Source organism: Sinohyriopsis cumingii, chromosome 15, assembly GCF_028554795.1.
Source record: "Sinohyriopsis cumingii isolate HCF-2022 chromosome 15, ASM2855479v2, whole genome shotgun sequence".
NCBI lineage: Eukaryota > Metazoa > Mollusca > Bivalvia > Unionida > Unionidae > Sinohyriopsis > Sinohyriopsis cumingii.
This window is the reverse complement of record NC_142975.1, coordinates 9363870-9381556: the sequence shown is the minus strand read 5'-3', so window position 1 is coordinate 9381556 and position 17687 is coordinate 9363870. Positions and strand designations below refer to the sequence as shown.

At 35.6% G+C, this 17687-nt stretch overlaps 1 protein-coding gene across 1 annotated transcript in view; it reads left to right on the top strand.

Annotated features, from left to right (window-relative positions):
• The window catches only part of LOC149781244 (von Willebrand factor A domain-containing protein 8-like), a 203976-nt gene that overhangs the window by 150985 nt on the left and 35304 nt on the right, over positions 1 to 17687 (top strand). Inside the window, exons 37-39 of the mRNA XM_089935327.1 lie at positions 4573 to 4777; positions 6997 to 7105; positions 13160 to 13269. Of these exons, the coding sequence (XP_089791453.1) occupies positions 4573 to 4777; positions 6997 to 7105; positions 13160 to 13269 (424 nt within the window). The remainder of the gene's footprint in view (positions 1 to 4572; positions 4778 to 6996; positions 7106 to 13159; positions 13270 to 17687) is intronic.

Here is a 17687-nt window from a genome sequence, read left to right as displayed (position 1 = left end):
TGCATCTGCATTGCAGTGAGGGAGTGTCAGACATGCAGGAGCCACTAAACTTAGAGTGTTTAAACACATTTGTTGATTTTGGGATTTAGCTTTGCATTTGTGCATTCATTTTCTTGATGCTGTTTGGCATTACTGTATAAACATGTTATATGCTACAGAGTGACTAATGTGATATGGTGTTGACAGTATGTGCAAAGAATAAAATGCTCCCTTTTTGCTGCTGTGCTTCACAAAGTCAAACGCTGTCAACCAGGAGTTCTAAAATATAGTTTTGCTTACATTACTGATGGTTTATCACAGCTGCATTTTGTCTTCAGAAATGAAAGGCACCTCCACACTGGTCCAACTAACGTAAAATCTGACTTTAACAAACATTGATTGTTTATCTCTGATTGACTGACATTTTAATCACTTCTATGACAATTAAATTTGTGTGTGTGTGTGATTTGGATTTTAATGTAGCTGTAACAATTTTTCAGTCATGTCTGCAGCGTGGCAGTTAATAGTGATGTCTAGCACTGGGGCATCATGCCACAGACATGTTGCATGATGTCCCACCTATTCACATTATCCTGACACCAGACCAACCATTCCTAACACTAACCTCTTAATGCGGGGCCTGGAGTGGCCAAGTGGTCTAAAGCGCTCTCCGTTATGGATCAGTGTCATCTCACCTCTGTCTGCATAGGTTCGAGTCTCGGATTCGGCCAATGTGGGTATGTGAGAAAGCTTGCCAGTAGCTTCTTGAGGGTCGGTGGTTCTTTCCGGGGATTTACCAGGTTCTTCCTCCACCATTAATACTGGCCACCATGTATAGCCTATCGAGTGCTGAAAAATGGCATTAAACCCTACAACAACAACAACAACAACAACCTCTTAATGCTGAGCTCCTAGTGAGGCAGTTGTTAATACCATTTTTATAAGTCTTTGGTATGACCCAGCTGGGGTTCGAACCCGTGACCTTCTGCATCCAAGATGGACACTCTAACCACTTAGACTAGTGGAACAGTCAAAACAATTAAATGTGAAAAAAATTTGCCCCAATTTTCCATGAGCATTAAGTAAGACTGTTTACTGTGTATAAATGGTACAGGCGTATGTCATGGGCACAAGAAAGGTATCTCTCCCCCTTGTTTCTTTGGGTCTTCTTTTGCTTTAAAAGACTGAAAATTTTAAACATGACCATGTCAGGGGGTTTGGGAGCAAAAATTATACTTTCATGTCACACATGGAGTTATGGCAGGTATGTCATTTTGACTTGGGCTTTAATAAGCTGACTTTGTTCAAACAGATTAAGATTCCTGATATCTTTCGTGAATTTGTCATAAGTTTACAGAAATCTATGCACAACAAAATCAGATCCAGTTAACTTTTCATTCGAAATTGTTCAGTTTGTAATGAAATGTTAAGACAGATATTTGTCTTAACAGTCATGTGTCCAAAATATGACCCTCTATCTTGAGGTGTACATTTATTTTGGTTCCCCCTAAATGCTGACGTTTACAATTTAAACAGTACACCACATGAATTATATGTGTATAACATGAATATGTTGTTTAATTTTAAAATTTCTACCTTTTTCAAGATTTGTACTGTACTTAAATTAATTAAAAAATCACTCACCTTACAGCCATTAAATTCCAGGGTTCCCACGCTACCAGGAAATCGGGAAAAAGTCAGGAGAAATGATAATTTTTTTCCCAACTGTGAAAAGTTCTTGAATTTTGCAAATATTGACAAAAGTCTGGAAAAAACCGGGAATTTTCCTCCACAACTTGATGCCCAAAACAATTACGTAATTGAGTCATAACTGAACTGATTGTGAGTTACATTTATCGAGTTCTAACCAGAATATTAGGAGGTTGCAGTATGGATCATTTGGATGCTTGCCATAAATATATTTGTTGAGACAATCCAAACTCTCAGTGGATTAGATTCATCTAGTAGACTTTTTGTTTCACAGGCAGCTTGATAGCTGTATTTTTTTTATATCAAAGGCATGAAAACCAGTCTAGCATCACAAGAGGCTAACATGGTGACATTAAAGCATAGCCGTTTAGCGGATGGGCTAGCAAACTTAAACATTGTTAAACTGAGTTATACCTGCATGAAATCGATATGAAAATTATTTATTTTCTCAGAAATTGCGAGTATTAAAATCATTATGTCTTTGATCTGCTGAAAGACGATAAAACTAATGCATTGATGAAATTTGAGCTGGTACTAGCGATTTCAGTTGCTAGTTGCACAAGCACACAGAATCTCACAACTGTCATTTTCAAATATTGTACAAAAAAATATTAAATGAAAGTCGTATACTGGTTGCAATAAAAAAAAAAATGAAAGAGCACAAAATTCTCTATATTTATTCCGAGACCTACTTCCGGAGTTGTATCACGTGACTACAACGTTGATATGTGCTCGCACATGCAGGGAGCATACGAAGCAGGGAACCAGACTACTCTGCTTGATGAGTCAGATTGGGCAAGTTTCTTGTAGTTGTTCTCAAAATAAATATGTTGAGAATTATATGTTCTTTCTGGTTTTTACAAAAGGTATCAGACTTTCATTTAATATAATTGAAATTTTGTACAATGACATTATAAAGGAGTTTGTTGTTGATATCACGTGACTATTGGACTTCCGATGTCGGTGTTTCAGAGTTGTGAAGTCATGTGACTATTAATGCAAATGGTGAGTACCGGGTCAGGTTTCATCTATGCCGAGTTTGTTCTAGCCTGTCAGCAGATTAAAGACATCACGAATATAATACTTGCCATTTTTGAGAAAATAAATAATTTACTTATTGATTTCATGCAGGTATAAGTCATTATAGCATAGTTTAAATTTGCTAGGCCCGCTGGGAAGCTATCTTATGGTGGCAGCAGATTCTAATTTTTTTTTTTGTAATTGCTCTGAACCCACACTCCATCCTAAATGTCCAAATGTGAAAAATGGGATTGGAATATGCGGAGGAAACCTGGATTAGAAAAATGTTGAATCTCTTAGCTGAACTTTGGAGCGAAACTATTACACAGTGATATGTAGCTTGAAGCATTGGTTTCAGATCTTAAATAGAATGCAGGAGAAATGGGAAATTGTCATCCCTTTTATTATATATTAAGAAACAATAAGAGCCCATGTATCAGTACAGGTTTTGGGACTGGTTTATTGAACTACAAGAAGACGAGATGATTTTCCAGAAATTTCGGTCCTTGTTTATACAACAATATATAATTTTGAAGGTCTTTTGTCAAAATTTAAATCAACCCTTTTGTAAATGGCTTTAAATGTTGGAATTTTTAACCAAATCATCTTAAGGAGTTTAGGTTGGTTGAAAAATCTTGTTTGAGATTTTATTGGCACACATAAATTCAGGGTTTAATTTTTTTTTGTTACAAGATAAGATTCTGATACTTTGCATTTATTGGGGTATTTTCATACTGTGATAGGAAATGTTTACTTTGTATAACGTGCACATATATTGCTCTAGAATTCTTTAGAATTAAAGGAAACAAAATAATTTATGCTTATTATGTTGTTTCCACGTAGCAACATAATGCTGGTCAGCAAAGTAAAGTTAGGATTTGTATTCTGTACAATGAAATGGCTTTAAATGCCAGTTTATAGGAATATAGTAAGATTTGTTTCGTGTGACTCATTTTGTGGTTTTGTACATGATCATCTTTTCTGACATATATGTTTTGGAGAGTCTTGAAAGAGAAACATCGTCAGGTTTGGAAAATGCATGTTTTATAATCCAAAATGTTCTTTAATTCCATTCAGTATGTTAACCTTGAAGAAATTAATTTCATCCTGGAAAAAACTTGGAAAAGACCTGGAAATTTATATTTAGAAAAGTGTCGGAACCATGAAATTCACACTTAAAGCAACTAGGTTTGTCTATATTCTGTTGTTTCGATTTCACTCAAATGTTTCTTATGTTGTTATTTCATTTGTAATCTGTAACAAAAGTGCATATTCCAAAATGCTTAGAAAACTTTTGATGCAAATCACACAAATTTACTCTAGGAAAATTTGAAGCAGTGAGTTAATGTTTATTCAGATGAACACTTGACAAAATTAATTCTTGTAGATATTTATTCTTAATGCATCTGATTTTATTTTTCTATGTATCCTGATTTTGTAATTTCTTTCCCATAGCCCTGCAAAAAGTAGCATACATGCATCATGGAGGTCTTGTTCTTTGTTACAAATCTGGAAGAACATCAGTATTTTGGATTTAACAATGCTCCTGAATGTATGCCATGGATTAAAACTATTTTTATGTAGCATTGATGAGTATCAGATAGATAGGTGGAGAGTGATATTTTTTATGAGGTGCAGATTTTTAGCACATTCGGTGGATTTGAAAAATTTCTAGGATAACTTGCATATAAAATTCCATATCCCAATGTAGATAAACCATCTTTAACCTTAATAAATGGACTTGTTATTCAAAATTGTAAATTATTCCAATTACATAATTGTAAACTTTTGTGTTGCATCACCTATCAAATAGATTTGATTTTGACTTAAAAAATGACTCATGTTAGGTCATTACATTTTCAGAGCAACCAGAATGTCACCTTATGCTTCCTGGATGTTCAATGTGTCAGACACCAGCATCCTTGTAGCGGGCATGAGTAATGATGGGTTAGTAACAGTTGATGTCGGTGGGTGTATCCGCTTGTGGGAAACTTCACTTCTGCGTTTGGAGCAGTCTCTACAGGAATGGAGGAATATGATTGGTTGGGAGGATTCCAAACCAATCCAGGTTTGAACACAGAAATATAATCTTTGCAATCATTTTAACTTTGATCACAGATATTTAAACATGAATCAGCTAGACATCATCATTTGTGTTAAATATAGGGCAATGAAAACTGAATTATAATCATTACAGTCAAACCTGTCATTAGTGGTCACCCATGGGAAAAGGCCATACCAGCTTTTGACCACAGGTGACCTCTCTATGCAGGTTCACCATTCAGACTTCATTTTTGAACAAATACCATATACTGAATACCAATATTGTTGCTCTTATTGGTAGTAGTAGTTGTTGTTGTTGTTGTTGTTGTGGGGTTTAACGCCATTTTTCAGCACACGATAGGCTATGCATGGCGGCCAGTATTAATGGTGGAGGAAGAACCCGGGAAAACCCTGGGAAGAACCACCGACCCACGAGAAGCTACTGGCAGTAGTAGTAGTAGTATGTGTGGTAGACAGCTTACACATGACTGTGAGAAACAGGAAGATCTCTTTTTTCGACCAACTTGTATAATTTGACTTAGAGCCGTCCACACTTTAGAATGTATCTTGATTATTCAACTCGTTGTGAGAGTGATCTGATGTGAGAGGCCTTAAATACATTTTGAATGAACTGTAATCTAGCACGTGAACAAAAACTTCCCTTGCCTTTATGTACAGGCATGTTTTTTATACATCACATGACCCCAGCCCCAATGACAGGGGATGTCACTCCTGTGTCTCCTCAAACACTGACTTTTAGCATCAGAAATAGTTTTATTTCCAGGCAAATCAATGAAATCTGATGTCATTCTATTATCCAACTCGAAACAATACAAGCCCCCAGATCAAGTTACTGAACTGATTAGCTGTATATATTATATACAGGTCATCCCTTCTGCAGCTGGAAAGTGGTCTTATAAAAGAGGTAGTCTTTCTAGAAGGGGATCACACATATATAAGTAATAATTATGTATGATGAAAGTCAGAACTATTTCTGAGATGTTTAATATTTTCATTTTAAAGTCACATGGTTTCAAATCAGTCATAGCACCTGTTGCTTGCAGTAAAGTTGTCGTATCACTTTTTTCCTAAGAGCATTGTTGTCCTTTCTTTATTCATTTGACCTGTTATTGCTATGTTCTTGGCATGCACAGTGCAAAACCATTCAAAAACCTTGTAATTTGTATCAGGGTGCAAGCATCTTTTAACTCTGTCTTTCTCCATCCATTCTGTTTTTCCACATCTACAAAATACTTTATTCTCTTTAACAATGTTAGTTATTTTAGTCTTTCCAGCATAAATTTTACAGCATTGACCCTATAAATCTGCTCCTCTTTGTTGATTCCAATAACTTTCACTTTTTCTTCTAAATTTAAATTATTCTTCTGCCAACATTTCTCACTTTTAGCAAAAATGTATTCCTTCATTGGCAACTAAATCCCTGTCAAACTGCTGTGTTTACAAAAGAAGTTATCTGGTCATGAGATTAACTTAGCATAGTCTGTTAACGTGTCTTATTCCTTTCTCTTTGTGTGTGAAGCCCTAAAAGTCTGTCATTCTATTTGTACATTACACTAGCTTGTGCTGAACAAGGATCATATATGGCCTGAGATTTCAGTTGGATAGAGATGACATTAAACATTTTAGATTCTGGATGCAGTTCCTCCCAGGGGAGGAGGGGGTGGGGTCAGAAGTAATTGATTCATTGGTAATATCGACTCTTCTTTTAACATGAAATCCATCTACACTGTTTAAGTGAGGGTGAGCATATTATTTAGTGTGATGTTTTATAAGGATGAGTAAATGGCAACAATGGTTTCAAATTCTAAATGCATCCTTGAGGATGATGGTGAGGGTGTTGAGAAGGAGGGGACTAAAATAAAAATTGCAGATACTTTTGATGGCACTCATCTCTAGTAACATATTTTTTTTGGATCAATCAAGAAATCTGGATTCACTTATTTAGCATGTTTGATATACTGTGATCTGAAAATACTGGTCATCATAGCTTCCTCTCTGATAGAATCAATATTGTACAGTTTCAGTTAACTGAACGTAATGACTGTTCAAGGAGTCTTTGCACAGCAGAGTGTGTTATTGCTATATTCTGTATGATATTTGTGTATATTATCTGTCAAAGGCTGCATATTACTAAAGTCAGCCTAAGTTATATTAGTAGTTCAGATTGGTTTGCAGGTTATTTAAGTTTCTGTTACAAAAGTACTTTTGTTCTCATATACCCAGATAACACAAGAGAGAGAAAGTGACAGGAAAGCAGACGGTCCTAAACATGGGAAGGTTGATGCAGACAATCAGCCTCATGTTGGAGGAAACACCTGGGCAGGTGGAACAGGTGAGCTAATTAACATACATGTAATTCATACTTAGGATATATTACCAGCTATTTAAAGTATTAATGAATGAATATTTCAGACACCTAAGAATGCTTTATAGTACTCACTTCGTGGTCTTACGATTACCTACTTAATACCATCTACATGTAAACGGATGGAAAAGATTAAATGTCCACTATGAATAGTGGATATCCATTGTTTTTGGTGGTTGTCAACAAAGTCTGGTGGATATCTACTTAGATTTTATGATACCTCTCCTCAATGAGTTGACAAACTAAACAAGCGTATGAAACATACCAGTGCTATAACTTGAATTATAGCAGACATCAATTTCTTATCATTTTCTGTACAAACTTCAGTAGTAACATATTGCCTGTGGTTTATACTAATGACCCAGCTGGGCATATACACAGACAAACATGCATAATGTAGAAAAATACCATGTATACATTTTTTTTTATACCCAGGCCCCATGATAGAGAATATATCAGAAAATGCCCTACCTACAACGTACCTTACTGTTTTTTGATTACTTACACCTACAAGCATACACACATGCAGAAATTCTACATGAAGTGGGACCTTATAATGTTTTTTCACAATGTTATTTGATAAAGATGTTTGTTGTACTGGTTATTAATTTACAATAGTTTCCCTATAAATCCTATACAATTTCCAAGACACTTTTTTGAATGTAGCATACAAATAGAAAAGAAAAGTTGCAATCTTAGCACAAATATTTAAGACAGTCATATAAGATAGATACCACTGAGAGTATTTGTTCTACTGATCAGCCTTGAAGCAAGTTTGTGTGAAGTTAGCAGCATGTTTAAACTTTCCAATATGAATAAATGTCATTTTTTTCTTCTTCAAAGACACATGCAGCAATAATAATTTCTGCAAATGAAGATAATCATTAAGATTAATAACTACTTTATATACTTGCTTTTAAAATGAGTTGGCTATGAAATGACCCAACCCTCATATTAGGGCTGATTCTCTTGGTGACTCATTTAAATTTGGGGTGTATTTTGCAAGTGAGATCTCCTGTTAGGATGACTTGAGTCTGAATTGCACTTTGGAAAAATAAGCAAGCCAAACTGGATGGATGGATAGGAAAAGTTATACAATACAACTATTAAATAAATACAATTATATTATTGTGTGGAATATATAACAAATAAATGGACAATTTTATATTTCTTTAATCTTCACATAACAAAATCCATAGAAATACATAATGCTTGACATTTTAAATCTATTTCTATGATACATCCATGAATTCAGTTATAGGTAACAGATCAGGATAACAGAAGTAGCTCGTAATGATCCAGTTCACTTTGTCACGTTATTTGTTAATTCCAAATAATTTGCAAATAAACAATTTAAGTCCATTATTTTGTGATTCACAGTGTGCTATGTCAGTGAATAATGTCATCTGGTACAAAGCCAAAGAATTTGTCCTCGTTGTTTGAGTCACCAGTAAAGCTCTGAAATCCTGCATCAAGTTCTTGTCTTCCTAAAGTCCATTTCCTGATATTTACTGCCATTTGCGGATACCTATATGGAGACTGAACTTTATGGTCTGTACGTGACACTTTGATCTTGCAGTCTGTGAAATCTATGAAAGGATACGCTGCAGCTGAAGTGATGTCTGTTGTACAGCATGATCACGGAGTTCAAATAAGCACTGTTGACTGAATACAGACTTTACTTGGCATAGATCTGGTAGGAAATTCGTGGCCTAATCAAATGGTTGTCAAATGGAAAAATATATTAGTTTCACTATTTACAAGCTTAGGGATTAAGGTCGGAAATTGGCACTGAACAGGTAGCAGACCTGTAGCTTAATCAGAATATTATCAGCGGAGAAAACAAAGTGGGCGCTGCCTTGACAAGTTAAGAGCATGCACTAGCAGATATCTTATGAAATATAACTCATGAATTAGATATGGCTTATGAGAAAGGCAGATACAAATCAAATCAGAATTTGTATTGCAACAAACATGGTGTTTTTATAACAATACATAAAATATAATACAAATTCAAATTAAAACATGAAAATGGAAGCATTGTATATACTAGTAAACACCATAGTAAACAACATTGATGGACACTTCATTTTACAGTAAGTAATATTTAATTTAACAATTTCCAACTTTTAAAATCCCAATAAATATAGATACAAGTATTGTATAATGAATTCTGTAATGAAATGAAAAAACACAGTACATATGTACATAGATACTTTTCTGGATGGGAGTAGTGGCCAGAAAGCATAAATTTATTTGAATTGGCAGTATTTTATATGCATTGCAGATGTCTAAAATTTTCAACATTACCTATAGATTTATCAAATATTTTGTTTGTCATACTTATAAAACACGAGCAAAATTACAACACCTTATAAGTCAGTATATATAGTAGGACTAGTAGAGATTACAAACAATTGTACTGTTTATAATACACATATTCAATCATGTACGTGGGATATAATGACGTATTGCAATATCATATGTGAGCTATGCTAAAAGAAATTGTCAGAAGCTTTTTCTGAAGAGTTAGAAAATGATTTCTAAATGCATAGAATTTTTCTATTGATAGCTGCACTTTTTTTCAGTGACTTTCCGTGTCATTAACAAGGTAATTTTATGAAAAAGGTTAATTTCTCCATCACTGTTTTGTTACTCTATCAAGTGCTTGCCAAAGAGTGTTGTGTGTTTCATCATGTGAAGTCAGCCACCATCCTTGTTAGTTTTCCCACCTCGTATTAAATAGTGGTCAGTCGGGAGGTACATGTACCCACAGTTCCTAAGAGCCATTGGTCAGCATCTTTAATGCTGAGCTTCAATGTTATTTTTGGCATCAGTGTTTCAAAATAAACATTAACTGCTGCATAAAAATGTTTATTGTTCTCTGTCAGACTTATAAGCTATTAGTTTGTGAAAATTGAATTTAAACTTGTAATATGGACTAAGAAATTGAATGAGGCATTGTGATATTTTTGCATAAAATTGTTTCTAGTGGCACACAAAGAAAACAGAAAACCATGTCAAATTCATTTTTTCTCCCATTAATCTTTCAGCATAGTGCATAGAATATTAGTCTATTGCAGCTGTACAAATCTATGACGTGTCTTAAAAAAAAGCTCAATATGACAGTCTTTCTTTTGTGTTTAGATGCATCTTCTGTATCTTGTTAATAAAATGAGTTTATGATGTGCACAAAATGAGAGAGATCGGAGGGAGAGACAATTGTTATGCATCATAACTTACAGTTATTGTTACCTGTAGCTTTGTTTATAGTCAGAAAATTATATTAAGTATTAAAAGAGTGTAGCATTTGATGTATTTACTGCAGTTATCTTTTTTTTGAGAATTTACAAAACTTTAGAAATAAAAATGTTCATGCTGCTCTTGATGCAGAATAAATAAATAAATTGCTGCTTTTTATACTTAGAACAAAATGTGTGCAATTAACGGGGTTAATGCCTGCATTTTTATGATTTTCTTATTTTCTTATTTATAGTATTACTAATTTGGTTCTGTGATTAACTGGATCATGATTGCCATAAACAAACTTAATGCTTCAGAAGTTGAAAGTTTAATGCTGTAGTTGCAGTATCTTTCTATAATCTGTTCTCAAGGTTGCCATAACTATTTTATACAACAACTGCTGGTGAAGGAAAATAAGCAAAATCTTTTGATCTTTTTAAAAAGTTGTAATGGTATTTAATTTTAATCATCTGAGAAGAAAACAAGTAGCAGCAAAAGTTTAAAGTGTGAACTTTCTACTCTTTTACTTGTTTTTCTGGGACCCCGAGTGGTCTAAAGCACTCTCCATTACAGATCATTGCCATCTCATTTCTGTCTACGTGGTTTTGAGTCTCGGATTCGGCCAATGTGGGTATGTGAGAAAGCTTGCCTGTAGCTTCTCGTGGGTTGGTGGTTCTTTCCGGGGTTTTCCTGGGTTCTTCCTCCGCCATTAATACTGGCCGCCATGTATAGCCTATTGTGTGCTGAAAAATGGCGTTAAACCACACAAAACCAACACCAACACCTGTTTTTGCCAACTTCACCCTATTATGGCTGGAGTCTCAGAGAAGTCATATTAGAATCCAGCATGGAACCTGGTATGAAATTGTTTGTTTTTGTAACAGGGATATGATATTAAAAATTAAAGGTTTCTGGCACAAATTATTGCCATATCGATATTTGTCTGTTAGAGAATTAAACACCCACCCTAATTTCCATTACCATTTATCCAAGATACAAGCATTCATTGTCAAATTTAATGTGTTATACAACTCTAATATTCCACATTATCATTTTGTCTAAATAAAGGACTAGCCATTCTCCTCATTGCCAAACTACTTAGAAAGTTTATATCATTTTAACTATGGTAAATTCATTATATTTAATTTAATTTTATAAATTTCACTGTAAGGGGTTATGTTGTTTCAACAGAAGGTTCATTGCTTACTTGGTCTTTAATTTCATGATTTGTTGAAATGACAAACTCCATGAAAATTGGTACCCCATGAAAAATGGAGACCATAGTATTTTTATATACCTGTAAAATGTTAGTAGCAATAGACATTTGATATTCACCATTGCACCATTTGCATTAATTTCAGCTTGTATGAATCTGTTATGGATAACCTGTGCTGTATGAATCTATTACTGATAACCTGTGCTGTATGAATCTATTATGGATAACCTGTGCTGTATGAATCTATTATGGATAACATGTGCAGTATGAATCAATTATGGTTAACCTGTGCTGTATGAATCTATTATGGTTAACCTGTGCTGTATGAATCTATTATGGATAACCTGTTCTGTATGAATCTATTACTGATAACCTGTGCTGTATGAATCTATTACTGATAACCTGTACTGTATGAATCTATTACTGATAACCTGTGCTGTATGAATCTATTACTAATAACCTGTACTGTATGAATCTATTACTGATAACCTGTGCTGTATGAATCTATTACTGATAACCTGTGCTGTATGAATCTATTATGGATAACATGTGCTGTATGAATCTGTTATGGTTAACCTGTGCTGTATGAATCTATTATGGTTAACCTGTGCTGTATGAATCTATTATGGATAACATGTGCTGTATGAATCTATTACTGATAACCTGTGCTGTATGAATCTATTACTGATAACCTGTGCTGTATGAATCTATTATGGATAACCTGTGCTGTATGAATCTATTATGGATAACCTGTGCTGTATGAATCTATTATGGTTAACCTGTGCTGTATGAATCTATTATGGTTAACCTGTGCTGTATGAATCTATTATGGATAACATGTGCTGTATGAATCTATTACTGATAACCTGTGCTGTATGAATCTGTTATGGATCACCTGTGCTGTATGAATCTATTATGGTTAACCTGTGCTGTATGAATCTATTATGGATAACCTGTACTGTATGAATCTATTATGGTTAACCTGTGCTGTATGAATCTATTATGGATAACATGTGCTGTATGAATCTATTACTGATAACCTGTGCTGTATGAATCTATTATGGTTAACCTGTGCTGTATGAATCTATTATGGATAACATGTGCTGTATGAATCTATTACTGATAACTTGTGCTGTATGAATCTATTATGGTTAACCTGTGCTGTATGAATCTATTATGGATAACCTGTGCTGTATGAATCTATTATGGATAACCTGTGCTGTATGAATCTATTATGGATAACCTGTGCTGTATGAATCTATTACAGATAACCTGTGCTGTAGGAATCTATTATGGATAATATGTTCTGTATGAATCTATTATGGATAACCTGTGCTGTATGAATCTATTACTGATAACCTGTGCTGTATGAATCTATTATGGATAACCTATCAATATAAATCTATTGTGGTTAACTTATGCTGGTTATGTGCATATTACCTCAACCGCTTGCTGAAAAGATTACAGCAATAGTGAAGTGACATTTGTTTGGAAGGATTCATTTTGTACAAATGTTAATCTGTCACTTGTTTTCAGTGTACCTTTTTTTCTTTTGGCACCAGGTGGTAGCAATACAGCTGGCCTGGGAGGGTTTGGTGGTCCATACAGACTGGATGCTGGTCATAATGTTACTCAAGTCCCACAGTGGCAAAAGGATAATGTCCCAGAGGAGGTTTGTATTCATTATAGGTTGACCACATTACATGCCGGAGTCCTACAGTAATCACCTGTTCAATCCATCCATCTGTCTGTCGATTCATTTAAACATAGCTCTGTAACACATAATTGGATGCCATCTGATAGTTGACAGGTTTTCAGGTCCAATTTTGACTGAGTTATTGCCCTTTTTCAACCAGTTTTCAATCATCATAACTACAGATCCTTGTAACCAGCATAGTTCAAGAACCAGTCAGCTTGTTATGATCTAATGTGGTATGAACATTGTCGCATAGACTTTTCTGTGTCAGCTGTGGGTTTAGTTGTATTTGGAGGAGTTATGGTCACATGATATCTTCACCACAATATTTCTCAGATTTCAACCACATTTGGTTGGTGACTTGAGACTGGTGAGATTTTGAATGAGTTTAGTTTCCAGTATTTTGCATTGTTATTTACAGGAATTATGGCCCATGATTGCTTGTTGATTCCACATTGTCATTTACAGGAATTATGACCCTTGATTGCTTGTTGATTCCACATTGTCATTTACAGGAAATATGGCCCTTGATTGCTTGTTGATTCCACATTGTCATATACGGGAATTATGACCCTTGATTGCTTGTTGATTCCACATTGTCATTTACAGGAATTATGACCCTTGATTACTTGTTGAGTCCACATTGTCATTTACAGGAAATATGGCCCTTGATTGCTTGTTGATTCCACATTGTCATTTACAGGAATTATGACCCTTGATTGCTTGTTGATTCCACATTGTCATTTATAGGAATTATGGCCCCTTATTGCTTGTTGTTCTGACTCTCATCTTGGCAGCAACTACTTCATGGCTAGGTGAACTTTAGACATCCATATTCCCCTAACTTTCAGAGGCAGGCCAAGAGGGGGAGTAAAAACTGAGTTCACCTCTGCCAAGCTTCTCACCATCCAACAGTAACTTGCTCTTCCACATGCCCATTAGCAGCCCTCTTGTGGGTGCCAGACTCCTGTTCTGCCATACTTGGATCAACCTCTTCCCGACAATTGATTGGAAGTCATTTCATAGGGACTCTTGAATGACTTGGACAAACTAAGTCATTTTTGGAGGTGTTCTGGATGCCATTCATTGAGGGCCCCCCCTCTTTTATCCTCTTCTTTCTTGATGGAGATCCAATGTAATCCCACAAAGATGAAAATATTACTAGGTTTTTATTACAGACTTTTTCTGGTCATGAAAGCCAATGGAAAATTGAGACCAGTTATAGACTTGAACCAGCTCAGTCAGTTTATTGTTGCCCTGAAGTTCAAAATAGAGACAGCATGGTCCATTCAGCTGTTAGTGTGGTGCGATGAATATGCAATCAGCATTGATCTGTTCAACGTACCCATATATCTCCTCACATGGCTTCTAACAAATTCCTTTGGTTTTGCCACTGCAGGACAAAGATATGGGACAGCACACAATCCCACTTCAGCATATCATCCACAGTGATGGTGGTAAAACTGGATGATGTTCTGCAACAGCAAAAAAAACAACACTTGGTTAATTTTGTTTCACTTTACAATATGAACAGTTGTCTCTCCCTTCTTCACAGTGTAAGATGGATAGCCAGTATAGTTTAGTACTAAATATTGAGTTCTTATTCATCTCGAACTCTTCATATGGACTTTCTAGCATAGTAGCACCCACTTTTCGGGCCATTGAGGTCACCAGATTATGACCTTTAGTGAAATCCACCACTTTCTGCTTCATTGGCAAGACAGGGAGTGGCTATTGGTGGTAAAATATTTGGAAGCCTTCCGACCAGAAGTCACAGTTGGTACAAATATCAGTTTGTCGGATTAGGTGGCACACTTGCTGCCTTACAGTCAGAAGTAAGTGGGCAGTAAAAGAGAAGGCTTTTCACATCATTCTCTTGAAAATGAAGGCCATTATCCAAGCTTGAAGGGAGGACATCTGAGAGAGAGGATGGTTTTGATAATGTCAGACAACTCAACCATGGCAAACTACCTCTTCAGACAAGGGTTGGGGGACATAATCACTGGAGCTTTTTGGTGTGCCTAATAATTTATATGCATACAAGTCTGACATATCCTGGCCAGACCAATACCCAGGTCAGTTCATTATTGAGGAGGGGCCAAATGCTTTATATAGAGTGGTCTCTACACCCGTCCATCTTTCTATAAGTATGCATTCTATGGGGCTTACCAATGATATGTCTATTTGTGTTGAGTGGAACAACAAACTGCCTACAATTGTTTCTCCATTCCTGAATCCGTAGACCTGGTTGACTGATGCACTGTCAAACAGCTGGGTGGAGCATATTCCTTCGCCAGTGTGGTTTTAGTATCACAACTAATCCAGAAGATATGGAGCAAGGCTTGCAAAGTAGTTATGTATGTCCCTCTCCAATGGGACATATCCTTGGTCAGCTGTGTGCCTGATCTTGTGACAGAGGTTCCCTGAAAAGTTGTAGTGACCCTCACAATTGGCTCATGCAACTGAGGTCATCAGTATTCCATCCATGTCTCGTTAAACACCTCCTTATGCCTTGCATAAAAAGTTATGTACTTCAGTCAGAGAGAGGATCTTGGCAGCTTGAAGTTCTCCACTTTGAAGGTGTATGAGGGGAAGTGGCACATTTTCATTGACTAGTGTCATGTTATCGACTTCACACTACTCTTAGCCACCATCATCCAGTTGGCTTACTTTCATCTTTTCCTCTTTGAAGAAAAAAACATTGGTCCCTGTCATGATCATGGTTAATATTCCATGATTTTAGAAATGTTCATTCATCATGGATGGGTCAATAGTTCTCACAAAAAGGATGTTACCAACTTTCTGTCCAATTTCAACTCATCCAGGCAGTGCTCATTCTCACTCTCCTTGCCCCAACCTTTTCTGGGTCTTGATGTGGCTCACCACATTTGAGGCCCAGTTTTTTTTACCTCACGGAAGCTGTTATCATTACAAGACTTGCTTCCTGATGGCACTTTTTTTAAAAAAGATTTTGTGCAAGGTGAATGAGCCACATGTTTTGTTCATGGATCAGAATTATGCGCAGTTTCCTTTCCACAGTTCAGCTGTACTAATGGTGCAACCTAGTTTTGTCTTTAAGACCCAATTATCAATTACTACAGGCAACCAAAATAACTATTCACCTGCTCTCTGTGATTGATCCGTTGATCAAGGTGAAGCTTCTGGACCTGTTCAGCACATTCAAATGCTATTTGATTTGCATGGAGAATGTCAAAGCACCCACAATATCACCTCAGTCATAACCTTACCAATTAAGACCGGAGAGCAAAATGTAACCTGACAGGCTCTGGCCTCTTAGTTAAATTGGTTTTGTTTGACTTTATCAGTATACTCTGATCTCTTGCAGGACAATGTACATCTCATGAAGTCCTCGGCCTTTGAAATATGAGCCTGGCCATCAAATGTATGTTCCAATTCAATACAGTGTCAGACCAAGTCTACTTTCTCTAGCTTTTTGATGTGGCCTCAATTCCAAGCATGGCCACATAACTTTCACTGGCTTCACCCAGGAAACTTTGCTGGTGAGACAACAACTAGGTGAAGAATCCCACAGGCATCTCTTTCAAACAAGTATAAGTACATAATCTTTGATTGTGCAGCCTTCTCATTTGGAGAAGTTGATCCTTTATGTAGAGTGGTTATTGTGCTTCTGCAGGGTGATGTGGATAGAGACTAAATGCTCAAGCATTTTGCCTTCCTTTTCTCAGTTCTCTTATTGTTAATGTCATATGATAATGTATTCGATAAGAAAGGACATTTTTTTTGTTGTAAATTAGGTTTCTCAGAGAATACTTACCAGATTACTTTACTATTAGTCCATTCCCCAGAAATGTGATCATCCTGTTTTAGTTTTTGATTAAGAAAAAACTGTTAAACATACGGGATACATGTGGCCACATTGCAAGGGCATGGGAGGTAATCTGTAATGGTTATTTTCATTCACTTATTTGATATATAGATGGAAAAATGTTTATGTGTCTTTGAGAGAGAGCTGGATTTGAAGGCAGCATGGGTAATTCCTAATATTAATGTTCTCAGAGGAAATTAATCAACTAAAAAAAGATTCTTTTGTTTAAAAATGAACATGATAAATAAGTATAATGAAATGCAAGATTTAGCAAATTAGAAATATTATAATGTTTAATATCAACATATAATTGTTTTCTCTGAATCAAACAAGAAAATAATTGTTATTAGTAACAAGTATACATCTGTTGTCATCAAAATTATTTGCAGTCTTGCTTTGATCAGTCACTCACTTTTGCAGTTAATGAATTACCTGAACGATAATTTGCAGTTAACGAATTCCCTGACCAATACATGGTAACTTGGCCAGGGTTGAAAGAACAAAAGATGTGCAGACTATGGGATACTATACATGCTCATTCCACATT